Source organism: Falco cherrug, chromosome 1, assembly GCF_023634085.1.
Source record: "Falco cherrug isolate bFalChe1 chromosome 1, bFalChe1.pri, whole genome shotgun sequence".
Classification (NCBI taxonomy): Eukaryota; Metazoa; Chordata; class Aves; order Falconiformes; family Falconidae; genus Falco; species Falco cherrug.
Window position 1 is genome coordinate 62,199,955 of NC_073697.1, and position 12,441 is coordinate 62,212,395.

The 12,441-nt window shown below is 40.1% G+C and overlaps 1 protein-coding gene across 5 annotated transcripts in view; it reads right to left on the minus strand.

Annotated features, from left to right (window-relative positions):
- MTUS1 (microtubule associated scaffold protein 1) overlaps positions 1–12,441 on the minus strand; it is a 129,202-nt gene that overhangs the window by 53,392 nt on the left and 63,369 nt on the right. The window contains exon 1 of one of the 5 annotated variants that reach the window (XM_005437044.3): positions 2,200–2,647. The exons of the other annotated variants lie outside the window; for them this stretch is intronic. Within the exon in view, the coding sequence (XP_005437101.1) occupies positions 2,200–2,320 (121 nt within the window). The 5' untranslated portion in view covers positions 2,321–2,647. Of the gene's footprint in view, positions 1–2,199; positions 2,648–12,441 lie in introns of those variants that run through there. 5 annotated transcript variants of the gene reach the window in all.

The following is a 12,441-nucleotide window of genomic DNA, read 5'->3' on the forward strand; positions in this document are numbered from 1 at the left end:
TACGTGGACCCTGTCACTCTTTTTTTCAATTACTCCCTCCTCATTTGTTGACACAGTCCCTACTATACTCTATTTCTCATTGCTTTTGTGACCTTAGAAAGAAGCCACATGTCATTTTAATCCAATTAAACCACTACAAGGCAAGATACTTATACTGGTGCTGCAAAAACAAATAGGGCTCCTCCAGGCATTTAACAAAAAAAGAAATTGTGATATACATTGTCCTTGTCTGATCCACTACTGTTGCTGAGCGAACCTGAAATACCTTGTCTGATCCACTACTGTTGCTGAGCGAACCTGAAATAATCACTAACAAGCTTCAATGCATTCCACTGCTTCTAAAACCACAGTGCATCTATACATACTTGCACTCTCTACGACAGAATATGACCTGGTTTTCAGATGCCCTACTTTTTTGGTATATTCAGCTCTAGCTAACCACTGGTCAGCTTTCTGCTAACACACTGACTTCCTACAAGACACAGCGACAGCGAAGCAGAAGGGGGAGACTAGGCAAAAACCCCTCCAAGCTTTCAATGCTATATCATTAACCAGTACATGCTGCACATGAGGAAAACACACAAAAGGTCTATTCAGCAGTTCTTATTTAGTGAAGTGCTGCTTAACTGGAATACAGAGCTAGCCATCTATTTTACATGCCATATTTAACAGAGGCATCCTGCAGGCAGGTTTTGCTTTCACATCAGTCAAATTCAAACCACAAATGGATTCTTATCATTCTGAAATTCCCTTGATACATGCACTGACAACTATTTTTATTTTTTTAGAAATTATACAAATTTCAGTAGCAGTTAACAAGCATTTGGAATACTGAACCTCATCTCCCTCCACTCTCTTTTAGGATTTTTGTCCCTGGAATAAGCACTATGTGGAAATTTCACACTGTTAATAACATCAAGGATGTAGGTATACGCACAAACAGTCCCTTACCTAAAAAATTTTAGCATCAAGGTATTTTAATCCTAGCTTAAAGCCATGCAAGCAAGCTGCAAACAGAAGCCTACATTACGTTTGACAGTCAGCCTGAATTACGTTCATAACTGAATTTATCATCCAGAAGGAACTCAGAAATCAGATATACTTTGCCAAGGATAAGTAATGAGAAGGCAAATGGTTTAAGCTCCTATGTGAAATGCCAGGACAGGAAGGAAAGCTGACTGGCAGAAATTAACTCCAAAAAATAAAAGCAAAGAGGGTGCTGTTGAAGACAGAAAGAAAATGCCTGAGAGGAAGAGCTTCTGCAGAACTAGTTTATGTAGCTGCTCACTCCTCCTTACGTAAAACAAGAAAATTATGAATAGTGCAGTGGAGGAAAAAATTTATGTAACATGCAGGCTGCCATCAGTTTCTCTAGATGTCATGCAACTTAGCTAAAACAAACAACTGCCACCCTCCACCAAAACAACACATGTATGTCCTGGCACAAAGCTCAGCTTCCGTATCTTGTTCCCATTCCAGATACTTGCTTTATTTGCTTTACCTGCCACTGAAGATGAAAATCAGGTCAGATGCAGCTGAGAATTTTGTGGTGGGTTTTATGTTTGGTTCTTTTTTTGAAATCTTGGGGGTGGCAGGGAAGGTTAGACACATACACACTAGAGTGTCTCTAAACTTTTTAGGTTTGCAGCAACACAAGTAGAGCATAAAAGTTTGCTTGTCCTGCTTGCACATAACATGTATTTAACATGACATGTATGTCAGCAGAATCTACATGTAAGTATTAAAATATTTCTCTCAGACAGAAAGCCACATCACGACAGCTTGTATTCATCCCACTTCCCTCCCTGTTTCTGCCCCGCACGCAATCAAGGTATAGAAAAGACAGCGCTCCTGGCAAATAATCACTAAAATTATTAGATAAATATTTAATAGCACAGACTTCCTGATACTGTTTTTGGACTCGTGCAAGGAAAGAGAAAATTCCAATTGGCATTTCATAAACCAAATAAACATCTTCCAAACGAGCAGCTCAGCACGGGTGCATGCACACAGACACTTACAATTTGAAACTACTTTGCTTAAAAGTCAGACTCCTGTATGAAAACCAAAAACTTTCATACCCAGCGTGGGTTTTATTTGCTAAAACAAGCTGCTGTTGAAATAAACAAGATATTCCCTCAATACATGCTCTCAATTATCATACTAAAAAAAACAAACCACCAAAAACACCACACAAACCTGTATGAAATATAACAGTGCTTTTCTTGTAGCCAGAAGGTAGACGAATGTTTCGGAGCAACCCCTTTGCCGTCAGCCTTACACGCATGTTGGATAAGGAAAATTTCGGGGACCATAACATGTCTTCAGTGTAATTGGAAGGTAAATAAGCAAGAAAACGCCTCCATGTACTGTCACATACTATGTTTTTAAATCACTACTAGCAGAAGTGGGTAATTCTTGCTAAAGAAAACAGGCTTGAATAAATAAGCAAGTCTCCATTCCTTTGCTCTTATTCCTTATGCAGACAAGCAAAAAAAAAAAAAAAAAAAAAAAATCAGTAAAAGCAGATATCCACGGCGTAAATGCTGCTGGCAGCTTCTCCTCACCAGATGTTGTGGCAACAAAGCTCGTCCTCAGAATAAAACCGACTTAGTGATTCGGAAAAACAACAGCCTCCAAATTGCATCACAGTGTTGATGCTTAATCTGCTACGGGACTCTGTGGGCTGGGAGCTAGAAAAGGAGAAAAGGGAGGAGGAGGATGAGGAGGTAGGAGGAGGAAGTGGGTGGTCTCCCAAGCTGAATATATCATCCAGCAATATCACAGACCATGTAATTGTTCTTTAGAGACTGTTAGAAAGATTACTTGAACATTCTTGGAGACATATTTCTTCTCTCCAAGAATGCTTTCAGGGCGTTTTTTTCTTTTTTATTTCTTATTAAACAGTTTCTTTCAGTGGACATGAATTAATCAAAATAGATTTATCAGCTAACATTTTCTACCAGAGTTTCTTTTGGCATTAAATATTATTTCAACATTTAAAGTCTTAACAAATCTACAAACACATCTATTCCCTAAGAATAATTCAGTATTTGAGATCTGCTTAAGGGAAATACTATTTAGCTTGGCAGCTCAACACTGCAGATGCTTCCAATTTATCAGAAAAGGAGCAAGGAAGCAGGCATCAATTCTGTATTAAATCAGATCTCTGTCAGCTGGGTTTTGAAGGCACCCAAACATTGCAGCAAACATGCAGTGTTACAGGAGTTCCTTCAAAATAGATGCTGTCTCTATATTTGACTAGTCCTCTTCAAAAAATCTTCTTCTTACTGTTTAAATGACCTCAAAAGTTTTGCATATACTTTGGTCCCTTTCAGCTGCCACTAGCGAAAATAAAATTAGAAATAAGAGTCAGAAACCAGAAAACAGAGGAGTAACTGTTTTACAGCGATCAGAAAATGTCACATTTTTCACCTATGATCATGACTATAAATACATGCATTGGCCACTTTCCTGTGTAAACAGAAACATTTCACTACTTTGCCTACAGTCAGCAGCTGCCTTGCTAGGCAGCCATAGGAGCAGGGACCACCCAAGTATCTCAGAGCCAATGCAGGAGACGAGACAGTAACTCATACCTCTTTTGGGGTAGCTTGAAGAGCTTCCCTCAAACAGCCTTTTTATCTTTTTAGAGACAACAAAATCAGGTACTTTTCCATTGATTCCGCACTTCTACCATTTCACCAAACCACAGCTAATGCTCTCTAGCACCTATCCCTCTGACAGTTTTTCCAGTTCCAGAAACAATTAACCCAACTTGCTCTGGAGCAGGTAGAACCCAAAGCAAACAATCACACTGACAGGTCTCATCCCAGTGGTACCTTAACTGTCCTCTCCTTACCACAAATCTATTCTATTTTAACAGCATGTCTTCCTTGCTCAAGATGCGTAACATTTTAAATTCTCTAGTGCTTATTTCCCACATCACCTGGAAAGAAAAACATCATTCTGTCACTTTATCCTGGTCTCTGGGTGTCTCTAACATCACATAGGCCAGTGCAGTGCTAATAAAGCAGCTCATTGTAAGTAGAGCAAAAGAGCTGCAGCCCAGCATCAAGACCCTCAGAGCCACGAAGCCAGCCTCCACAGCGTACCGTGGGAGAATACTGCTGAATGTTTTATGATCGTGTACCAAAATATTTATTTCCCAGCACAGCCATGTACCACCAACTCTGAAGTACTATAATACATCTTCAGTCCACACAAAGCCATTCAAAATAAGTACAATGACAGTAAATTAGCTTTTTTTGTTTGGTTCCCAGGGCAGCCCCTGCACACAGCAGGGCATGCATGTCATTAATGCTAGAAAATCCTCATCTGTTCCTTCTAGTCTGAAGAGCTTTGGCACTAGCAATGTGTGTTCATCTATTTTTCCAACAGCCCGCAAATGCAGACCCTTTCCTAATACCATAGCACTATCAAAGACATCACCTCCTTTCTGTGCTGGATGATGATTATGCTTGGAAACCACACTCAGCAGTAAACCAGAAGGCTTGTTACAGCACATTAGAGTAACCTTGCATATTCAGTGTAGTTCATTAGCCCATCTCTTCAAATATTAGGTCAGTATTGCCAAATCCTTTCTTAATGAAGGCGTCTAGAGATTTTGACCAGGCCTACAGCCAGTCTTCAAACACCATTCAATACCCAGCCATACTAGGTTTTACCTTTCTGCCAGGGCACCCATAGAAACTCTCTTTTTGTCTTCCTCCTGCCTCCCAACAGCTCCCGAAGGGAGGAACTGCTCCACGCAGTAAATGTTCTCTCACCATCCCAATCTGATGTTCTCAAAGGCAGAAACAGTGCAAACAGGTTAAAAAAAAAAACAAAACACCCCCCAAAAAACCCATATCACCACCCCCCACTACAACAAAAAAACCCCAAACTATAAATCAGCAACAAAATCCCGACACCCCAAAAACAACCCACCATCTCTCTCCATCCTTGCAATAGTGCCTAGGAAAAAAGTAAAGAACTTCTCATTAGCCTGAAAAACCAGAGAAGTTAAGTGCCCCATAGAAACTGTAACTTCCTTGGTAGGAATAGGAGCTAGAGCAAAGATTCTGTAAAGGGCAAGCATGAGGTAATGAACCAGTCTGAAGACTGAGGAAGGAATGAATCATCAGGCAAAATATGAGCAGATAAAAACTCTATATGGACATCAAAATCCTTGTAGCAGAGACAAGAACACTTTTTACACAGACACACAAATAATAATTTCACTGCTTCCTCTTTCCCACCCTTTGCTTGGGTGGAAATAAGCCATGAAGCTTATATAAGCCATACATCACAGTATGTTTAAAAAAAAACAAAACAAAAAAAAAAACCCACACAACAAAACCACACACTTCTGATTTCAGGAAAACGCCCTTTCTAGCCTCTAGGGTTGGAATTCTGTTAAGCCCCAGAAACCCAAAACAAGCCTGCTTCATGCAGAAGCAGACATGACAGCACTTATATAAAGCAATAAATGCATGTCAGTCTCATCTAGCACCCAGCACTCAGGGAGCACTCACAGCAGCCAGCAAGAGGACTGCCCAACCCTATCTGAGTAGCTCCCAGGAGAGACTGAACTTGGAGAGGTTCCTCCAATGCAGCTTTTCCAAAGTTCTGCATTACACCGTGGTACACTCCACCGTGGTGGCTGTGCATCTGGCTAGTGTCATTTCCTTGGCTCAGGAAAACAGCACCTCCAGGTCTGTATCCGTACTCCTACGATGACCATCTAGTGCCTGGTGCCAACAGGGTACAAAGCCAGGACATAATCCATGCGATTTTAACACAGGATGCCAGGAACATGCACTGTCTACATTTCACACAACATGAGGATCACAGAGAGGTCTTTTTCTATCTTGACATTAGATAAGGGTGATGGAAAATCACACCAGAAAACAGCAGAACAAAATAGGAAGTGATATACAGCCCAGACAGAGGACAAAAGGAGTGACAGATTTTATTTACTAGCACCTTACTGCTGGCTTCCCTCCAACTCCAAGGGCAAAACTGGTGATCAACGTGGACAAATGGGCTCTGTCCTGTTATGACCATGTCATTCAGTTTGGGTTGCTAAATGCATCAATACCTGATGACACCTTCAGATCGATGGTGGGGCTAGACCTATTTTAACCCCTGCAGATTTAGCACATCTGTCACTCCTGGGAACATTAGCAACGTGACAAGAAAGGAGCAAAGGGCTGGAATCTGTAGGCTCTTCCATTCAGCCTCATGAGGCCAAGCACACAGCATCTGTATGTTTCTGCTGTTTCTGCCCCTCCTTCCACATCCAACAATCACCAAGAAAGCCATCGGAGCACAATTAACTGTCTCATTGCAAAGAAGTCTAAATCAGACACTAGATCTTTAGATTTGAGAAGCCCGTGTAGAGGACGCCTGGCTCCGTGTGTTGTAAGACAGCATGGGCAGTGCAGAGCAGATGGATTTTGCTGGCATGCTTTACTTCAGGAAGAACTGAGAGGTGACTGCTTATGCAAAGAGAGAGGTGAGAAGCAGGAGCCTACTAAGAGCCAAAGGGTCATCTGTGTCCTTGGTTTTGTTTCTGGAAAATTACTGTCCCCTCTTCACTTTCCTGTGCGCACCTTGCTCTAGCCAGTGCTCCAGTTTGAAAAGCTAACCTTCCTGCAGGCAACAACACCCACTGCCATGCCAGATGCAGCCTGCAGCTTCAGGACTTATTTTAAGCTTCAATCCTCACCTGAAGAAAAAAGCAAACCTCTTCCTGCCTCAGAGCAGGAACTAAAATCCTAAATAATTTAGGTTTCTTCTAGTACACAGAAGCTTTTAATCATTATAAATTCAGCAGCCTGTCAAACAGAAGGTCATGCTGCAGTGGATACCCAGGCAAACAGCTACAGGAAATCAGGCTTATCTATGTGTCTCACACAACAGTGGTGGCATTTAAATTGTCTGTACTTTTTCAGAATTCAGAACAGCCAGAAAACACTGCAAGAATAAGTTGCTTTTAATACCTGATTTAAGGGAGCAGAGCAAGTTATTTTCCATGTGCAGGATGTCCCTTCCAAAATGGCATTTTTGTTAGACTTTCTCAGTCAAAATTGCTTTGAAAAAAAAACCTGCTATGCTACAGCAGTGAATAATGTCACTAACATCAGGACAACATGCCTTAAAATATGAAGCTTCAATGATCTATCCATATGTGTCAAAAAACCCAACTACCTCTGTGCTAGGGACCTCTGTTGTTAAGAGACAGGCTAGGCGCATACACAAATCCTTGTGAGCTCAGGCCTCAAGGAACAGAGGAAAATTGAAAGTTTTACTTTGGGCCACAGCTTACGGATATTTTAATTCCTTATTCACACGATATTGATTTTTATGTATTGTGCAACTGTTCTTCACCTATGGCCTCACAACAATACCCAGACAGCCTCTGCTAAAAAAATAACACTGCAAGTCAGGACAAAATTTCGGCAAGGAAATGTCCTAAGACATGCTAGTGGTTTAGCAGGAGATCACGGGGCACATTAAAGACAGCTCACAACTGCTGTGTTTTGCTTATCACCATGGGCTGTTATGTTCTTCACAGGCCCTGGTGTGCAGACAAATATGCACATGTACACTCAGTTTACAAGCTGTTCAACCATCTTTGACACAAGATCCATGAGCTTTCAAATATTATGCCAACTTATTTCCCTAACGGGTCAATGACAGCAATATGGGAAACTACTGTATCTCCTGAAAAAATACTTAAGAAATATGGGAAAAGAAAGGGCTTAAAAAAAGCTAGAGGGAACAAGTTAGAGGACTTTAAAATAACTTTAAAAAAAAAAAAAAACAAAACACTGTAAGAGGACATTAAGAGTCAGCTTTGGGATACCTCTTAACACTTCACCACAAAGTTAAGGAAGAACTCCATTACAACAACATGGGATTATTCACTGCTTACTGCAAACACATAAAACAATGTGCACAACCCTAAGGAACTCCAGAAAGTCAAAGGAAAACAACAAACCCAAGTCTGAGAACATCAGAAGAGATCTGTAACTAAGCTAAACTGGAGAGGGAAGGGACAAGAAGATAGTAGAGAAAGAACCAAGTGCTACAATCACATTTTCAAGAAGGTGACACAATTTAGCATTGCATACAGCAATTCAGTTGAGAATAACAACATGAAAACAGTGGTATGTGACCCTGAAGGTCAGTCAAAGCTCTAAAGTCTCTTAATAAAACAAAAACTTACTGTCCTCTTCATTACTGAAAAAAATAGTGAGAATTTAGATACTTCAAAATTCATTCAGACAGAATAGTAATAAAAACACCAGCTCTGGCTAATCCTAATCTATAATTTAAAGCCATTAGGACAGACTTCCACACTAGAAAAGCCTTCAACTCCAGCTCCCAACACTGGAAATTTTCTTTAAGCATCTGTTGGACTGAGCTGATACAATCTGTGGATATCCATTTCAGCTGCCCCAGCTCTACTCATGCAGAGGCTGGCCTAATTCAGTATTTAGACAAGTGTGAGAAAACCACAGCTCTTTGTTCTTCTCCTGTGTGGCTTCTTGTTGTGAAACAGCAAAATAAAATACCACGGAAGAGAACTACTGACATTCCTCCCAGCCTCAGAATAAATACCAGAGAAGTGAACTACAAACATTCCCTCCACAGAAAGCCTGCAGAGTTCTGTGTCACCGAGAGTTTGGAGTAGCTGTGCAGAGCTGGAGAGCAAGTTTCTCACAGAAGTTTGGAATTAGATAATAATAAACATCTCTGAAATATCTAACTTAAAATCCAGAAAACGGGTCCTTCTTTAAAAGCATTAACAGAAGAAACAGACTTTGTAGTATGAAAACCATTTGGGTTATGCCACAAAAGTCCTTAATGAATGGTGCTCTGTTGCTATACAAAAACTAATAGGACCCACACGAAGTCCTCGTTGCTGGAGTTGTAAAAATAATTCCAACATTTTCAGTCCACCAATTTGAGAAATTGCCAGCAGAATACCACCATTTGAACAGAGCTGGCCCATGTGTTACTCCATAGCAAACCCCTGAGTTTTCAAAATTCATTGTTTTTTGTAAAGATATCTGTTGAAGGCACAGCGAGCAGCGCTAATTTTCAGCATGGAACAAGAGACTGCCTTCTCAAAGTGTTAATCTTTGGAAGATGAAGTTTGGGAAGAACACTAAGAACATGTATATAAGCACGCTGATACGCTTACTTGAGAGCTGAAGGGACCAATCTGCAATATATTAAGACCGTGTTGTCAAGTGTCTCAGTTTTTGCATTCTGTTCTCTACTGTGATAAACCACCTCAGGAAAACACCATTTATTTAAAACAAAACAAAAAACCAGAAAACCCAAACCCCAAAATCACTCAGAACAGATTACTTCAGAGTTTAGTGTGGCATTCTCTGAACATAAGCATTAGCCATTTAATATTGAAGACTTCCGTAGAACAAAGGAATTAAATCCTGAGATCCAGCTGTTGTACTATAGTTTATTTGGTACTGCTGAAAAAGTCTGGGCAAGAAAGCAACAGCTGTTGGGTTTCAAAGGTTATTTCAGGTTTACAGATATTCCCTTAACTCTTCAAAATAAAACTGTTATGTCTCACTAATGAATACATTTAATAAGAAACTCATATAAATAAATATAGAAATCTATGTGAATCTAGAAATGGCAAAATGAAGACCTGCTTTTATAGCTGGTTCACAGGTAATAGGTACACTACTTAAGCAGCTTCGATTCTGTTTATAAGAATGTTCCTTATTAGCCTGAAGGTATTCTAAGGCTAGATCACAAGACATGAGACAATTTAATCACTCAGTCCTCATATATCACATGGATTAACAAAAAGAAGTCTGTAAAAGGACTATAGCTAGCTTATGCTAGCTAGAAAGGGAACAGAATAGTCCAATGGACAGTACAATATCCGCGAAAGCCTGATTTTTTTGTTGCTTTTCAAGAGATAAAGGAGACTTTATTTCTATAGCTCAACTCCTAGAATTTCCAATGCATAAAATATTAATTACACTGAATTCATACCGAATCTAATCTTGGTCCTGCTTCACCCCATAGAGTTTACAAAACTGTTCCAAGTTTTTCTACAAAACTTCCAGGCTTTTCTTTTGGAGAGAGGAGTAGAGACAGAAAAACTGACAAACCAAACTTATTTACAAAGGTTGAAGTTCTTAACATGAGAGAGTGAGAATTCAGTCTCAATACATCCATACTGAAATTCCTGATTAGAACTAGTCAGAGATGCGAATCCTGCAATGTGGAAGACCTGGACCAAAATCCTCGCCACTCAGCCCAGTTTTAACAAGTATTTAAACACTGCTTTTCAACACCTGGAGTGCTTTTAAGCACTGGAAAAAACTATTAGCTGCTAAGAAACAAGATTTTCCTGGTTTTAACTTCACTGCAGAAGGCACCTAGCTTATTCCAGCATAGAACAGGAAATAGTTCGTTGGGTAAATATCTTAAATATTTGAAAACTATTTCCTGTATGATTCTTAAGAGAATTTATTTCCCATGAGCTCCAGAGTACAGCATTAGAAGACACTGAAAAAAAAGCAGAGTTGGTTCAACAACTGGAGAAGATTTACTTCATGGAAAAATTCCACAGATTACCACAGAATGCTTTTTTCTTTTTTTAATGGGTGTGTGAAACTTAAAATTACCCTTTAGACTATATTGAAACAGTGTTTGAAAACTGTTAGATAGAGCTTTGCAACATACATTCTTTATCAGAAATGAGGGGGTTTTGGGGTGGGTTTTTTGTTTCTTTTTTTTAATAGCAGTTTAAGATCTCGTGGGGTTTTTTTTACATGAATGGACATTCTTCTGATGAAAATTAATTTTACATTTAATAACCCTGCACCTGCAAAGCTGGGTACTCAAGAAAAACAAACAAGATCTGTCTATATTCTCTAGCAACAATCCTAGTAACATTTATGTTATACAGCAAGAAAAGTATTAAAAGGGAATATTAAGATAAAGCTATCAAAGAATGCCTGAAGTGCTGAGACAGAACCAGTTTGCTCCGTTTTCTCCATATCACTAGCATCAGTTTCATGATCTATGCTAGAACTGCCACCAAAAGCACTATTCTTCCCGATCTGTTTTTAACTCAGGTGAGCTCCCCAGTCCTACCTACTCTGTGACCAGTCATATGAGCAGTTGTGGTAGAATAGACGAGACTGTTTCAGTTGGATCTATGACTGTCTAGTTCAACTGCCTGACCAGTTCAGAGCTGACCAAAAGTTAAAGCACGCTGTTAAGCAGATTGTCCAAATGGCTCTTAAGCACTGAAAGGCTTGGGGCATCAACAACCTCTCCAGAAAGCTTGTTACAGTGTTGGCCCACGCTCTCAGTGAAGAAATGCTTCCTAATGCCCAGTCTAAAACTTCCCTGGTGCAGCTCTGAACCATTCTCACACGTCCTAGTAGTGGATACTGGGAAGAAGAGCTCAGCACCTTGCTCTCCGCTTCCCCTCAGGAAGCTGTAGAGGGCAATAAGGTCCCTGAACCTCCTTTTTTCCAAACTAGATAAGCCCAAAGTCCTTAGCCACTTCCTCACAGAACACTCCTTCCAGCCCTTTCATCAGCTTTGCCGCCCTTCTCTGGATGCATTCAAGGGCCTTCACAAGCTTCTTAAACTGTGGGGGACAGAACCACACACAGTGCTTAAGGTAAGGCTGCACCAACACTGAACACAGTGGGATAATCACCTTTTTTTACCTGAATGATTATACTGTGGATTGCACCCCAAGCAGAAGTTTGCCGTCTTGGCTGCCAGGGCACATATGTTCACATGTGCACCAACGTCTTTTCAAGCCACCAAGCAGCAAGAACACTGCTTGCACAATTTCTTCTACAACTTACAGAAACTCTCTTGCAAGCAAGCATCCCCCCTCCCAAACAAAAACAAACTCAAAAATATCTTCTGATCAAATATGAAATGAGAAACAAAGCGCTCATAAGCCACTTGACCACATATCCATGATCAGTAGGGTAATTTACCATACCCATGCTGAAGACTACTGATGGTCAATTAGATAAAAGAATTCACTGACGATCTCAAGTATTTGACATTTCTAACTGCTGGTCAGCTCTCAGAATGACAGTCCTCCCAGTTTTTAGCGAAAGCTTACATGTTTTCACACAGTATCGCGTATCATTTTAAAACATTTAAGGTTTTTTGTTGTTGTTAAAAAAGCACAAGCACAGTGTGATGTACATTAATCCCCTGTTTTCCAGTGGTTGAAAATGCAAATACTTTGAGGGTAACCTCTATTAAAGAATCTATGACGTAAGAAGAGATGTTTATCCTGTTTCCTCCAAGTTTCAACAGTAATGACTGGGGGCATGAAAGCAAGGAGTGTTAAATGAACCTTAAAGTATGCTTCCATTAACTTTTGTTTGAACCAGAATATTGCAT